We start from the raw sequence: 17,037 nt of genomic DNA, 5'->3' as shown, positions 1-17,037 counted from the left end.
ACCTGCTGTGGTGGGGAGGTGGGGTAGCGGCATCGGTGGAGCTGCAGGTCACAGGAGGCAGGAGCCAGCTGCCGCGGCTAAACCATGTGCCTGCTGTTAAAGAGAAATGAATATTCATGACTCTCCATGCCAATGGGAGTGGAGAGCAGTGAATATTCATTTCTTTTTAATAGCAGAGACAGTTGGCGCAGTCTCCGGCTTCCTGCAGCTGGCTGGGCACACATGATCACCTGGCTGCAGGAAGCCGGCTACTGTGCCCGCTATTAAAGATCAATGAATATTTACTGCTCTCCACTACTATAGTCTCGGCATGGAGAGCAGTGAGTATTCCGGCAGCTGTCCTCTGCTTGCAAGCGGCGCATGATGTCACTGCCATGTGCTGTTTAGAAACATAAATCAGCTGCTGCAATCAGAACAGGACACTGCAAGGGAGCGTAGTGAAGGTAAGTATAATGGTTTATGTTTTTTTATTGTTTTTCATGATGGGGGCCAAGTTTAACAGGATAGGGAAGAGGGGGCAATGCATACCAGGATGGGGATGAGGGGGCCATGCATACCAGGATGTGGTGAGGGGACCATGCATTCCAGGATGGGCGCCATGCATAGCAGGATAGGGATGGGGATGAGGACCATGGAAACCAGGCTAGGGATGGGGATGGGCACCAAGCATACCAGGATAGGGATGAGGAGGCCATGCTTACCAGGATAGGGATGAGGAGGCCATGCATACCAGGATAGGGATGAGGAGGCCATGCATACCAGGATAGGGATGAGGAGGCCATGCATACCAGGAGAGGGATAAGGGGGCCATGCATACCAGGAGAGGGATGAGAGGGCCATGTATACCCAGGAGAGGGATAAGGGGGCCATGCATACCAGGAGAGGGATGAGAGGGCCATGTATACCTGGATTGGGAATATATATATTAGTAATTGACCGCATTTTTGCTTCACTTTTTTTCTATTTTCCTCCACTAAAACCTAGGGACATAACTACAATATGAGAACCTGGATGGGGACATGTCTACAATATGGGGACCTGGATGGGAACATAACTACAATATGAGGACATGGACAGGGGCATAACTACAATATGGGGACAAAACTACAATATGAGTGCACAATTGTTATCACCACATCCATAATTACACAAGCTCTAAAAAAAATAAAAAAAAACAGCAAAAATGTTCAAAAAGTGTATAGGAAAAAAATGATATCACTAAAAATGTCACTTTGTCCTTCAAATAATGTGGCCCCCCAAATTCAATTTTTTTCTGTATGCAGTCCATATACCCAGCCGAGATTGAGACCCTTGGTAAAATGAATAATATGCTGCCTTTGTCTGTACATAGTGATTCAAGCACACTGTGCCATGTACTGCTCATACAAAGAGTGAAAAATGTAAAGGGGTCTGAATACTTTCCGTACCCACTGTAAGAGGATAGTTGCACAGGGGCCCACTGGAGGATTCTTCTGTGGATCAGTCCAAGCCTGCTAACGATGATAGTGAACAAACCATAAGGCTGGGTGCACACACAGCGATTTTGTTTAGCGGATTTGCCAATAAATCCGCTATAAAAACGCTAAAAATAAGCTTCCCATTCATTTCTATGCATTTTGCACATATTGATGCGTTTTTTACAGCGAAAAAAACGCAGCATGCTCATTAATTTTGCGGATTTTTCCGCATTTCTGGCTATTTCTTTGTGTCAGGAACCGCGCAAAAAAAACCGCGCGGTTTCTGGGGAGTCCGGTTTTTAAGCAGAAATTTTCTCCTACGTTTGCACATAGCCATAACAGGCTAATTAAGGTGTGGAGCCTTGGTTGAAGTTATCCAAGCACACAAATCTCAAAGGGTGCCCAAACTTTTGCATCAGCTCATTTTTCTTTTTGTAATTTTAAAAATGTAAAAAATATTTTTTGCCTAAAATATAAAGCAAATGTGTCATCTTTAACTTTAAAACCTTTAGAGATCATTTCATGTTCAACTTGCTTATGGCTGTGTTCACACACAGTTTTTTTTAGCGGTTTTTCCAATAAAACCGCTGTAAAACCGCTAAAAATAAGCTTCCCATTCATCTCTATGCATTTTGCACTTTTTGTGCATATTGATGCGTTTTTTACCGCGAAAAAAAACACATCGCGGTAAAAAACGCAGCATGCTCATTAATTTCTCGTTTTTTTCCGCGTTTCTGGCTATTTCTTTGCGTAAAAAAAAGAAAGAAAAAAAACGCGCGGTTTCTGGGAAGGGAGTCAGGTTTTTGAGCAGAAATTTTCTGCTACGTGTGCACTTAGCCTAACTGTTCAACATCAGTAATTTTGACCAGGGGTGCCCTAACATTCACATGCCACTGTATACAGCACACAGGTGCTCAGGGAGCGGCGCCACTGAGGACAGTTTATAAATGTGCTCCAATGTGGAGATTGTGAAAACCTCCTTCTTTCACAGAGCAGTGGCTCGAGATGACCAGAAACTGCTAAACTCATAAAGTTGGTTCAAAACTTTGAACAGGATCCGTACGTGTCGCTACGTGCGTGTGAAAAACTCCGCTTCTTCTATGGCCTTCACAGCAGTCAGCTGGACAGAGAGGCGAATCATTGAAAGTGAGGTCTTCGGTAAAATGGCCGCCACCTTATCACTACGGAGTTGTATCACGAGACATTTTACTGATGTGTCCAGAATAGTTCGGCCTCTAGTGACAGGCGCGTTCCGTACGCTTCGTCGGCCGCATACAGTGACGTTGGCTGCAGCAGTGGCGGCGCCGGAGCTGTAGGGGGCGGGCAGAAGATGTGCAGGTGCTGAACGGAGGAAAAGGAGAACGCTGCGTCCGCCATGGCCAGGCACCGAAACGTGCGCGGGTACAACTATGATGACGGTGAGAAGCTGAGCGGCTGGTGGGAGGAGCCTCAGTGGCCGAGCCTGCTGTCTGTGCACGGGCGCTCTTCCATATGTTTGCTGGGCACTGCCCGTAGGTGGAGGGCAGTTTGCTCTGAGGCATGGTTACCATAGGATGGCCGGTATGTGCTGTCTCCTCTGTGAGAGCCGCCCGCTCCATGTTATACTATGGCTTCTCATAGAGAGCTGTCAGTATAACCGGGCCCAAGTGACTGCAGCTTCCTGATTGGTTGGCGTGGGCCGGCCATCCATAGTCTCCTGTTTCTTTTTAAAACTTTATTCAGATCTATTGTACGGTCACCCACCCCCCTATTCAGATCACCCACCCACCCCTCTATTCAGATCGCCCCCCCTCTATTCAGATCGCCCCCCCTCTATTCAGATCGCCCCCCCTCTATTCAGATCGCCCCCCCTCTATTCAGATCGCCCCCCCTTATTCAGATCGCCCCCCCTTATTCAGATCGCCCCCCCTTATTCAGATCGCCCCTCCCTTATTCAGATCGCCCCTCCCTTATTCAGATCGCCCCTCCCTTATTCAGATCGCCCCTCCCTTATTCAGATCGCCCCTCCCTTATTCAGATCGCCCCTCCCTTATTCAGATCGCCCCTCCCTTATTCAGATCGCCCCTCCCTTATTCAGATCGCCCCTCCCTTATTCAGATCGCCCCTCCCTTATTCAGATCGCCCCTCCCTTATTCAGATCGCCCCTCCCTTATTCAGATCGCCCCTCCCTTATTCAGATCGCCCCTCCCTTATTCAGATCGCCCCTCCCTTATTCAGATCGCCCCTCCCTTATTCAGATCGCCCCTCCCTTATTCAGATCGCCCCTCCCTTATTCAGATCGCCCCTCCCTTATTCAGATCGCCCCTCCCTTATTCAGATCGCCCCTCCCTTATTCAGATCGCCCCTCCCTTATTCAGATCGCCCCTCCCTTATTCAGATCGCCCCTCCCTTATTCAGATCGCCCCTCCCTTATTCAGATCGCCCCTCCCTTATTCAGATCGCCCCTCCCTTATTCAGATCGCCCCTCCCTTATTCAGATCGCCCCTCCCTTATTCAGATCGCCCCTCCCTTATTCTGATCGCCCCTCCCTTAGGCCGGTTTCACATTAGCGCATTTTCAGCGCGCGCACGGCCGGGGGTAGCTCCGCCCCCGAGCCGGCTCTCTGCCCGGCGTGCCCGCCCCTTCCTTGTAGCGCCGCCTCCTAGCGGACAGCGGCGCCTGCGATCGGCGCACCCTATCTTTAGCATAGGGTGCGCCGATCGTGCGCAGGCCGTGCGCTAGTTGCGCTTTGACCTGCGCTGCGCACTTTTGACGGTGCGCCGTGCGCGCCAAAATCCGAAAAGTTGGATTTTGGCGCGCACGGCGCACCGTCAAAAGTGCGCAGCGCAGGTCAAAGCGCAACTAGCGCACGACCTGCGCACGATCTGCGCACCCTATGCTAAAGATAGGGTGCGCCGATCGCAGGCGCCGCTGTCCGCTAGTAGGCGGCGCTACAAGCAAGGGGCGGGCACGCCGGGCAGAGAGCCGGATCGGGGGCGGAGCTACCCCCGGCCGTGCGCGCGCTGAAAATGCGCTAATGTGAAACCGGCCTTATTCAGATCACCCCTCCCTTATTCAGATCACCCCTCCCTTATTCAGATCACCCCTCCCTTATTCAGATCACCCCTCCCTTATTCAGATCACCCCTCCCTTATTCAGATCACCCCTCCCTTATTCAGATCACCCCTCCCTTATTCAGATCACCCCTCCCTTATTCAGATCACCCCTCCCTTATTCAGATCACCCCTCCCTTATTCAGATCACCCCTCCCTTATTCAGATCACCCCTCCCTTATTCAGATCACCCCTCCCTTATTCAGATCACCCCTCCCTTATTCAGATCACCCCTCCCTTATTCAGATCACCCCTCCCTTATTCAGATCACCCCTCCCTTATTCAGATCACCCCTCCCTTATTCAGATCACCCCTCCCTTATTCAGATCACCCCTCCCTTATTCAGATCACCCCTCCCTTATTCAGATCACCCCTCCCTTATTCAGATCACCCACCCCTAGACCCTCCAGGTCCTTACCGGGCTACACAGACACTGGTACCTGCCAGAGGTCCCCGACACTTGTGATACTTGCCACAAAGCGCCTTCTGTGTGTCATCCATTTTACATGGACCCCCGTAAACTTTAAAGGGTTTGTTCACTACTCGAACAACCCTTCTCAGTCCTCTTGTAAAATAATATCATCTATACTCACCTCTGGTGCCGTTCCAGCAATGTCGTCATTAGCTGTCCCAGGGCTCACGTGACGTATTATGTCATGCGAACCCTGCGGCCAGTCAGCGCTGGCTTCTCTCTCATCACCTCCGGAAGGAATGAGAGAGAGCGCAGCTCCGGATGTATATGATTTATCTAAAGACGGTAGAGTGAAGCCACAATGTTGTGCGATTCCCGGGAGAGCCAGTGCCAACATTGCTGGAACGGCGCCGGTGGGCATGTGTGTCGTCATTTTATTGAGGGAAGCGTAGGGATTGAGGAGAAGTTGTTCGAGGAGTGAACAACCTCTTTAATGTACGAGTTTGATTCGCAAAACTGCTGAGTAGGACGAGCTTCAGTCAGAGACGTGGATCTTTATGGCTCAATAAAAGTCTGTTGGGTCAGTGTGTTGGTCAAGGAAAAGCCTGATGTCATCGTGTCACCCGGATGTGTGAATGCAGGCCAAAGAACATAGCTTCCCTCCTGGATGGATTGTGGTGAACACCTCCTTCCACATGGATTGTGCTATAGAATGATGAATGCTCCGTACAGCAGAATTCTCCGTTAGGTCGCCATCAGACAGGATGCGTCTGCACCAAGCGAACAAATCACTGAATGTATAAAGTCTCTTTAAAGAAGAGAAGCAAAATAAAGAAAAATGCAAAATTATATTTTCATGTGTTTAGAGCGTAAAATTATTTTTTGCACTTGGGTTTCACTGAAGCTTTTGCTCTCTATAGCCGCTGTACAGTCATGGCCAAAAGTTTTGAGAATGACACAGATATTATATTTTCACATGATCTGCTGCCCTCTGGTTTTTATGTGTGTTTGTCTGATGTTTTTATCACATACAGAAATATAATTGCAATCATATTATGAGTAGCAAAAGGTTATATTGACAGTTAGAATGAGTTAATGCAGCAAGTCAATATTTGCAGTGTTGACCCTTCTTCTTCAGGACCTCAGCAATTCTCCCTGGCATGCTCTCAATCAATTTCTGGATCAAATCCTGACTGATAGCAGTCCATTCTTGCAAAATCAATGGTTTATTTTGTCTAAATTTGAAGGTTTTTGTTTGTCCACCCGTCTCTTGATGATTGACCACAAGTTCTCAATGGGATTAAGATCTGGGAAGTTTCCAGGCCATGGTCCCAAAATCTCTGTTTTGTTCCCTGAGCCATTTAGTTATCACCTTTGCTTTATGGCAAGGTGCTCCATCATGTTGAAAAAGGCATTGTTGCTCGCCAAACTGCTCTTGGACGGTTGGGAGAAGTTGCTCTCGGAGGACATTCTGGTACCATTCTTTATTCATGGCTGTGTTTTTAGGCAAGATTGAGAGAGAGCCCATTCCCTTGGCTGAGAAGCAACCCCACACATGAATGGTTTCAGGATGCTTGACAGTTGGTATGAGACAAGACTGGTGGTAGCGCCCACCTGGTCTTCTCCGAATAAGCCGTTTTCCAGATGTCCAAAACAATCGAAAAGGGGATTCATCAGAGAAAATGACTTTACCCCAGTCCTCAGCAGTCCACTCCCTGTACCTCTTGCAGAATATCAGTCTGTCCATGATGTTTTTCCTGGAGAGAAGTGGCTTCTTTGCTGCCCTCCTTGAGACCAGGCCTTGCTCCAAGAGTCTCCGCCTCACAGTGCGTGCAGATGCACTCACACCTGCCTGCTGCCATTCCTGAGCAAGCTCTGCACTGCTGGTTGCCCGATCCCGCAGCTGAAACACTTTTAAGAGACGGTCCTGGCGCTTGCTGGTCTTTCTTGGGCGCCCTGGAGCCTTTTTGGCAACAAGGGAACCTCTCTCCTTGAAGTTCTTGATGATGCGATAGATTGTTGACTGAGGTGCAATCTTTCTAGCTGCGATACTCTTCCCTGTTAGGCCATTTTTGTGCAGTGCAATGATGACTGCACGTGTTTCTTTAGAGATAACCATGGTTAACAGAAGAGAAACAATGATGCCAAGCACCAGCCTCCTTTTAAAGTGTCCAGTGGTGTCATTCTTAATCATGACAGATCTCCAGCCCTGTCCTCATCAACACCCACACCTGTGTTAATGGAGCAATCACTGAAACGATGTTAGCTGGTCCTTTTAAGGCAGGGCTGCAATGATGTTGAAATGTGTTTTGGGGGATAAAGTAAATTTTCTAGGCAAATATTGACTTTGCAAGTAATTGCTGATAATCTGATCACTCTTTATAACATTCTGGAGTATATGCAAATTGCCATTAGAAAAAATGAAGCAGTAGACTTTGTAAAAATTAATATTTGTGTCATTCTCTAAACTTTTGGCCATGACTGTATAATGCAGGCTGCAGAATGAGATCCCTTAGAATCCACCAGTCAGCCCGCCATGCTTGTCTGACGGCGACTCTGTAACTCTTGTATCTGACTTTTCCTGAGCTCCTCTCAGCTGATTACTGACCACACAGACCTTGAATGTACCAAGGCACAATTAACAGTGCAAAATATTTAACCCCTTTACGACTTGACATAGGTAAATCCAAAGTCATGTACCTACCTTTGGTGCGGGCTCCGACGCTGAGCCCGCATCTTTCCCCGCAATTGACAGCTGATCTGAAAAGCTGTCATGTGCCTCTAATAGCTGCGGCTGGATTGGAGATCCGTCCGTTGCTGTTAAGATGTTAAATGTCACTGTCAGTCTCTTGACAGCTGCATTTAACACCTATTTGTGCTTATACATCAGATATACATTAGGTCATATCAGAGAGAAAGTGTTAATGTTTGCTACCTTACCGTGTCACAATTCCTTGGTCTACTCTGTCCCTATGCAGGTTGCCTAAATTCCTTCTTTTTTCTTTATAATTTATGGTGTATGTGATATATAAGCACATTTTTAATCTTTCTGTATCACCTTTTAAAAATTGACAATCATGATGTAATTATTATAAATCTTGCCCTCATCCCAGTATAGTATAACAATTATATAAAAAAAGTGTAATGTAACTTATAAGAGAAATCCGCTTCTTCTCCCTGAACTCATTATTCAGAATACCCTGAAAAAACTTCAAATCCATCTTCATCACAGCATGATGTACTGCCCCTGTTACTTTGTAGGTTCATGGGGGTTAATGCCTTCATAATAGTATATTTTGGTGATTGATACACTCATGCTTTAACTAGACTTGTCCTGACTATTATTTTTATTTTTTCTTTTAAAGATTTTGATGATGATGAGATGTATGGACAGTCCGTAGAAGATGACTACTGTATCTCACCAGCAACAGGTATACATGAACTCTATTCTCTGACAGCTTGTGGAATGTGAAACGTTTCTTAGGTGTTTGGCTGGCTAACCAGGTCCCACATATGCCACAAATACGGCTGTGTACACAAAGCATGATACAGTTTCTAATGATTGTGACCTGCCCAATCCAAACATTATTATTACTGATAATGATGACTACAAATGGATGGTGGTAATGATTGTGACCTGCCCAGTCCAACCATTATCACAGATAATGATGACTATAGATGAATGGTGGTAATGATTGTGACCTGCCCAATCCAACCATTATAATCACAGATAATGATGACTGCAGATGGATGGTGGTAATGATCGTGACCTGCCCAATCCAGCCATTATCACTGATAATGATGATTATAGATGAATGGTGGCAATGATTGTGACCTGCCCAATCCAACCATTATAATCACAGATAATGATGACTATGGATGAATGATGGTAATGATTGTGACCTGCCCAATCCACCCATTATTATCACGGATAATGATGATTGATGGTAATGATCGTGACCTGCCCAATCCAATCATTATAATCACAGATAATGATGACTATAGATGAATGATGGTAATGATCGTGACCTGCCCAATCCAACCATTATAATCACCGATAATGATGACTATAGATGATTGATGGTAATGATCGTGACCTGCCCAGTCCAACCATTATAATCACAGATAATGATGACTGCTGATGGATGGTGGTAATGATCGTGACCTGCCCAATCCAGCCATTATCACTGATAATGATGATTATAGATGAATGGTGGCAATGATTGTGACCTGCCCAATCCAACCATTATAATCACAGATAATGATGACTATGGATGAATGATGGTAATGATTGTGACCTGCCCAATCCACCCATTATTATCACGGATAATGATGATTGATGGTAATGATTGTGACCTGCCCAATCCACCCATTATTATCACAGATAATAATGACTATAGATGATTGATGGTAATGATCGTGACCTGCCCAATCCAACCATTATAATCACAGATAATGATGACTATGGATGAATGATGGTAATGATTGTGACCTGCCCAATCCACCCATTATTATCACAGATAATGATGACTATAGATGATTGATGGTAATGATCGTGACCTGCCCAGTCCAACCATTATAATCACAGATAATGATGACTGTAGATGAATGGTGGTAATGATCGTGACCTGCCCAATCCAACCATTATTATTACTGATAATGATGACTACAAATGGATGGTGGTAATGATTGTGACCTGCCCAATCCAACCATTATCACAGATAATGATGACTATAGATGAATGGTGGTTTTGATCGTGACCTGTCCAATGCAACCATTGTAATCACAGATAATGATTATAGATGAATGGTGGTAATGATCGTGACCTGTCCAATCCAACCATTTTTATCACTGATAAATGACTACAGATGCATGGTGGTAAAGATTGTTACCTGACCAGCACGATCATTGTTATTATGATGATGACTACAGGTGATTGGTGGTAATGTTTCTGACCTGCCTATTGAAATAGAAAACTATTTTGGAGAACAACATGTAAAAATGTACGAAGCTGATATCTGCTGCAGGTAATACAAGGCAGGGAGCAAAGATGTCACCTCCCACCTTCCTTTTTTTCACTGCTTGTGTAAAATAAATCAAAGTGACAGGTTGCACCATCCATTGTACTTGCTTCGCCTCTGTGACAGTATATTATTGAAACCTGTTCGTGGTTCTCTGTGGCACCTTTGACTCCCAAATATTTTTTCTCTGGTGCAGCCTGCCTTCTGATTCCCTTGCTTTTCACTGTTGAGTTCTTACTTGTCACTACTCCTTATTTAGCTGAATCTATAATATCACTGACACTTTTTCGTATCTCAGTCCCAATCGAGGCCTGTTTTACACAAGCATTTTTGCGCCTGTAACACTCAGTCTGATCATGGTTCTATTAACCTATGCAGCTTCTTTGGGAAACAATAAAACTGGCCTAACACCCCTCATACACATTAGACTTTTGTCAGCCAAAGCCAACAGAAATCAGTGGGTTCAGCCAACAGCCTATCATGTATGGGGACAACGAACCGATGATAGTCATCATGGGTGTTCCGGATCTGGCATGCCCCTTTTTGGACTGCCAATCTTCTCTCTGAGATAAGCCGCCACCAGACGTGTTTGTCAGCGGTTCTCTCATAAAGAACATGGAGTGCTCGCTTGGCTGAGATAGTCGCTGAAGAAACGTTTGGCCAAATAATGGTTAGACCGATTAGATATCTTAAGGTGTGGGAGTAGGGATGGCGGAGGGGTTGGTTCTTAAGGGTCTGTTAATGTCTTGGTTTTGGCCCTGTATTCGGCATATGTGCTGTAAAACACTCGTGTACACTTAATGTATCCTTAAGCCCCCACTTAGAGTATTCTTTTGTCATACACTGTATCGATATGACTATAGGTCGTGAATAGCACTTACAGTAAAACATTATACCCTGTGTTGTGTTTTTAATGAGAGGTTATTAGACAAGTATGTGGCTACAGGCCTTTTAGCAGGGGTGTACAGTAGGGGATCCTTTTATAGGAAGCTCTTTGCTTGATGTTTTCAATAAATATATATACCTAAGGGAACAGATGCATAAAAAAAGAGTATACCATACCCTGAGCATGTCGACCAAAGATTGCCACAAACCAAAAGGTTTGACCCCCAATTCATCAAGCAGGGTACATTTGCTTTTTGCATAAAACTTCATGAAATGTTGAAAAATGTGAGTACCATTAGTAGCAATGGAAAAATTATACTGCACCAATCTCAGGTAGCTGTGCTAACTTTCTAACATGTGGGTGAACCTCGGCCGGGAGCGGGTGTGGCAGAACGCACCCAACAATTTTTTATGTAATGAAGTGTCACCCTGTGTTGTTGGACACAATCATGACGTGTTGACCTTGTAACTAAGCTGCATTATTAACCCTCTACCATAAGCAATGGCCCTTGAACCAATGCAATGGGTGCTAATTGGGCAACAGTAATTGCTCATTCATGTAAAAGTAATTTTTGGACGTTTGCTGGTGGCTTTTTCTATGTTTAATTAATAACTAAGTTATGTCATAAACGTCTTGCTTTATTTGATTTTTTTTTTTTAGCAGGGTGACTCCAATTATTGTAACTTTTTTAAGAATTTAGGAAATTCCTGAAAACACAAAATTGCTGGGTAAAAGTGGACATTTTTAGCGAATGCTGAACTCCCTCTAAGGCCAAGATCAAACATGCGAAAGACTCAGACGAGTCTCACATCTCAATACCTGGCACTGTCGCAAGCACTCGGGAGCGGAACGTGCCGCTGCCTAGAAATACATGGAGCCGCACACTCTTGTCAAAATGGCCCTATGAGGACTTGTTTTTGCAGGACGACTTGTACTTTTGAATAATGCCATTGGTTTTACCATGTTGTGTAATAGAAAACAGGAAAAAAAAATTCCAAGTGCGGTGAAATTGCAAAAAAAAGTGCAATCGCACACTTGTTTTTTGTTTTGCTTTTTACCACGTTCACTAAATGCTAAAACTGACCTGCCATTATGATTTAATAATAATAATTTTATTTCTATAGCGCCGACATATTCTGCAGCACCTTACATTTCAGAGGGGACTTGTACAGACGATAGACATTACAGCATAACAATAATCACATAGATCATAATAGATACCAAGAGGAATGAGGGCCTCTAGGGAATGACGGCCTTCTCTAGGTCATTACAAGTTCATTAGATACCAAACATGTCTAGGTTCTTTTTTATCTAAGTGGTGAAAAAAAATTCCAGTCTGTAAAAAAAAAATAAAAAGTTGCCATTTTCCAAGGGGACGCGTAAGGGCTTATTTTTTGCCTGCCGACCTGACGTTTTTATTGATACCATTTTGGTGTAGATACGATCTTTTGATTGTCCGTTATTGTATTTTATTGCAGTGTTCCAGCGACCTAAAAACGTAATTCTGGCGTTTCGATTTTTTTCTTGCTACACCGTTTACCAATTGGATTAATTGTTTTTACATGTTGATAGATCAGGCGATTCTAAACACGGCTATATCAATTATGTGCATGTTTGAGTTTTTTTATTGTTTTATTTTGAATGGGGCAAAAGGGGGGTGATTTGAACTTTTATGTAATTTTTTTATCATTTTAAAAACTTTTTTTTTTTTTTACTTGCTTCAATGTTCTCCATGGGAGACTTGAAGCTGCAGTTGTCAAATTGCCTCTGCTGCAACCCTGCTCTATGTAGCAGATATGCTCACTTCCTATGAGCGCCGACCATAGCGTTCCAGCAATGACAACCACAGTGTTCTTCTGCTGACCCCGGGTTGTCATGCCAACCCGTGGTCATGAGACATGGGCGCCGATGGGAGGAGGTAATGACGCGCTTCCTGAGTGCGCATGCTAGATGCCGCTGTCAGAGTTTGACAGCAGCATTTAACATGTTAACAGCCACGGGTGAATCGCGATTCCACCCGTGGCTGTTCCGGGCACATATCAGCCGTCATGTGCCGGAAAAAGGGCGGGCTCATTGTCGGAGCCCTCACCAAACGGGTTAAAACACCACTCCGGCGTTTGTTTTTTTTCAACGCTGGAGTGGTGCTTTAATTTTATATATTCACCTTCTGGTAACTTCACCTTTTACCGCTACCGCTTCGGTCCTGCGGTGCCATCTTGTGAGCGGGGCTTCCGACTGGCTGGTACTCTTGCAAATCTGTGTGGGCCAGTAGGAGACTCACAGACTTGTATTGATTAATGACCTCTGTTGCGCTTGATGAAACACTGGCGCAACCGGTAGGTCACAAATTGCGATGGTGAAAACGGATGAAAATGCCAGAAGGTGAGTAGCAGGCAGGGGACCGGATGCGAGTCATTAGCTCCTTCCATCGGCGCTGGAGTGGTGCTTGACCCCTTTACCACTTTACCACCTTGAGTTTTTACATTTTTACTCCCATCAACTCCTTTCAGAGCAAACAGGCAGGTAGTTAGCAACTGCCAGCCTGTAAGTTCTTGGCCTCAAAAGAGAAAAAATCGAAAAGTCTAGGGTAGCCCCTTACATCAGAGCAGGGGTGTTTATTAATATGTGTATCAGGTGGTAAGTGAACACTAGCTTATTTCCATTCCACTTCTTGCTTGTGTGCAATGGTCCTTACACAGAACAGTGTTAGACATTGTGCAAATGGCCTATTTTATGCACAGACTTGAAAAAAGATTAGCAGCATGTGCTAGTCTGGTCCAGACTAGTGCTTGTAAAAAGTATGCAGCTCCTGCGTCTGCGGGCGAGTACACAGAGCTGCACACGGAGCCAGTTTCATCTGTAATGTGGGGACATGATTGGTCCACAAAGCTCAGTGTTTTCCTGAGCGTAGCCTCAGGCAGCTTTTATTAGACTTGGTATAACCTTGCAGTTGTGAAATATTTGCTTGTTTTTTAGCTTCCTAGCATTTGCGTTGCTTGTACTTCTTTGCGTCAATATGTTATCTAAATAATTAAAAGCTTGCTTTACTTACCTGGCATGATCCACAGTGGTGGTAACTGATGTCCTTGTTGGGTACTGCATGAATACGCATGTTAGTGTTCGTATAAGTTCTGTTATTTTAATCTGTGTCTTTGATTATCTTTTGGGGTTCTCCAAAAGCAGGGCTGTGGAGTCGGTAAGCCACAGTTGCGACTCCGACTCCTGGATTTTATCAGGCTCCGACTCCGACTCCTTCATAAATGGCCAATTCATAACAACAAATTTACTGTTGTAAAATATTAAACATCGTGCTTATTCAGTTTCTCACCATCATATAAGTAATCAGACCACTTAGAGCAAAAACTAAATTAGAATACAATTAGAATATAGCAAATAACTTTTATAAACTTTTCTAAACTGTAAGTAAATATGCAATAAACACTTTTATGCAGTTAATAAGAAGAAATCTATAAATTTGTCCTCAGAAAAAGTATTGCCTCTGTCAGATCCTCCTTCATGGATGCCCTCAAATCTGATCTAATTATTTTGAGAGCAGAGAACAACCTCTCTACACTAACTTGTGTTGGTGGCAAAGCAGTAACCACTCGGGCAACATCTCTGACAATGTCAGGATACAGAGGAATCGCTTGTTGCACTGTTATTTTTGATGAATGGTCAAATTTCTCAATTTCTTTTAGGGCACATGAAAAATTCTGCTGAAATGTACTGGCTGTGTTCCTTGATGGGGATGACTCTTCTATGCGGGAACGCTTTGCACGGTCCTTGTGATCCAAATATTTTTCGAAATTAAATTCTTCATCAGTTGATGATGAGGGTGAAGATGTGGCAGGACGACCAAATTCTTCTTGTTCCTCCTGACTGTTCTGCAACCCTTTCATCCTTACTGCTATTTCAAACAGAGCTTCTTTTCCTTTACTTAGCTGTTGATCATCTAGAAGAATCCGATGCATTGGGTCTACATAAACAGCTGCCAAAAGAATGTTATTTTGTAATAGTAGCTCCTCTCTCCGTTTCATTGATGTAGCAATGCCACTTGCAATTAACCCTCCTTTTTGGGACAGGCGAAACATCAGGTTCTTCCACTCCTTTAAGAAAATACCTGGAGTTAAGTCCTCTGCTTGTAATTTTTTAGTCACTGTAAATGGGTGCTCTAGCAATTTTTCCAGCTCAGTCACCTGATTCCACTGACTTTCATTTAGCATCAGTTGAGGGTTAGCCATGTCTACAAGAAAGGTTTTCAGTTCAACCAAGCGCTGAATCATTAAGTAAGTACTGCCCCATCGTGTGGCTTGATCAATAATTGCCCCTTTTCCAGAACGTCTCTTCAAAATTGAGTCAACTTTAGGGGTTCTAGCAACAGTAGCTAATTTTCTCACCTTGCCAATCAGTGCAGCAGCATGTCCTTCTTGCAGACTGTCTCTTATAGCCAGCTGTAGCATATGCACAACACAGCGCATGTGATGAATGAAAGAACATATTGACAAAGTTTCAACAAGATCATCTAAACTATCATGTTGCTGTTCATCTGAAGCAACTTCAGTTTGCTCCTCAGTTACAATACTGTGTTCCTCTATTTCAAACATTTCTGTGTCTGTGGACCCAGAATGTTCTTCTAGCTGCTGGTCACCATCATTACTCTCATTCATTAGCTTAATAGTACTTATCATATTTGAAGCATTGTCAGTTACGACAGAAAGAACTCGTTCTTTTTTAAGTTCATAGTCTTGCAGAACCTTTTCCACCAAGACCTGGAGAAACTCACTGGTGTGATGAGCTTTGGTGTCTTTTACTGCCAATGTCTTGGTAACTATTTCATTTTTGTCACAAACAAATCGGACATTGATGGCAAAATAGTTCACTCTGTGACGTGTGCAGGCATCCATTTTAAGAAACAGAAAGCGTCCCTTGAGAGTTTTTTTAAGTTCTTCCTTTTGTTTAAAAGCTTCTTCGATTACTAATTTTCTACTACTCTCTCTCTCCAGAGAAACACCAAGCTTGCGGGCCATTTCCCCATTCAGACACATAAAAGCTGGTCGTGAAAATAATGAAATAGGCACACTATCCTTTACAACAAGCTCTATGATCTGTTTTTTAAATGTATCTACTGTCATTGTCACAGTAACTTTGTCACTGACAAAATATCTTGCAACTGATGGCTGCAAAGTTCTCTGCTCCTTTGTTTGGCTGGAAGAGCTGGGCACTGGTTCATTGGTTTGGATGCAGTCTTTCTCATCCACTGCTTTCAGTACTTCTGGATGAAAGCGCTGTAAATGTCTCTTTAGATTAGAAGCTCTGGTAGGAGCATTTTTATCTTTGCCTGAATATGCACTCATCTTGGCTTCACAGCATTTGTTTTCGTCTGGATCATTTGTCATACACTGACAGACATAATGTTTTCTATCTTGAGTGATGGTGAAATGTTCAAATACAGCTGATTTAATGTGATGCTTCTTTGACATTCTCAGGTTTTTAATTCTGCATTCACAATCCAAATGACAATTGTTTTTCCTAAAAACAATTGTACAAAATTATTGCCATGTCGTACAACTGATATAGTGGTCAGTAATACTGACATTATTCCTCATGTACTCACAGTTTACTGATGCAAAGTTTGTTGAAAGGATAATACTTCTTACAGTCTTCCTCTTCTGAGTAGCAGGCAGCTGTGAGATGCTTGGAAGACGCACACCTAGTATGATCTAGTCTAGAGGAAGAGCTTTACTACTAAGAATTTGCAACACATTTTCACTTTCAGTTTCATACATTGTAAGTAGGGGGGTTGGGGCAGCATGAGGTTAACCAAGTATAAGATTAGATACAGTCGTATGTTAAAGTTTGGGCACCCCAATTAATGTTAACCTTTTTTCTTTATAACAGTTTTGTTTTTTGCAACAGCTATTTCAGTTTCATATATCTAATAAATGATGGACTCAGTTATATTTCTGGATTCAAATGAGGTTTATTGTACTAACAGAAAATGTGCAATCTGCATTTAAACAAAATTTGACCGGTGCAAAAGTATGGGCACCCTTATCATTTTCTTGATTTGAACACTCCTAACTACTTTTTACTGACGTCCTGAAGCACTAAATTGGTTTTGAAACCTCATTGAGCTTTGAACTTCATAGCAAGGTGTATCAAATCATGA

At 43.7% G+C, this 17,037-nt stretch overlaps 1 protein-coding gene across 3 annotated transcripts in view; it reads left to right on the top strand.

Annotated features, from left to right (window-relative positions):
• Positions 1-2,662: 2,662 nt before the first annotated feature.
• The window catches only part of HBS1L (HBS1 like translational GTPase), a 146,486-nt gene continuing 132,111 nt past the window's right edge, over positions 2,663-17,037 (top strand). For 2 of the 3 annotated variants that reach the window (XM_073575853.1, XM_073575851.1), the window contains exons 1-2: positions 2,673-2,875; positions 8,327-8,392. In XM_073575853.1, the coding sequence (XP_073431954.1) occupies positions 2,833-2,875; positions 8,327-8,392 (109 nt within the window). In that variant the 5' untranslated portion in view covers positions 2,673-2,832. Of the gene's footprint in view, positions 2,876-8,326; positions 8,393-17,037 lie in introns of all 3 variants that reach the window. The other variant, XM_073575852.1, reaches the window with a different exon arrangement.

This window comes from Dendrobates tinctorius, unplaced genomic scaffold (assembly GCF_039654945.1).
Source record: "Dendrobates tinctorius isolate UK_male_01 unplaced genomic scaffold, ASM3965494v1 ptg000046l, whole genome shotgun sequence".
NCBI classification, from domain to species: Eukaryota; Metazoa; Chordata; class Amphibia; order Anura; family Dendrobatidae; genus Dendrobates; species Dendrobates tinctorius.
This window is presented reverse-complemented; position numbering and strand designations above follow the sequence as displayed.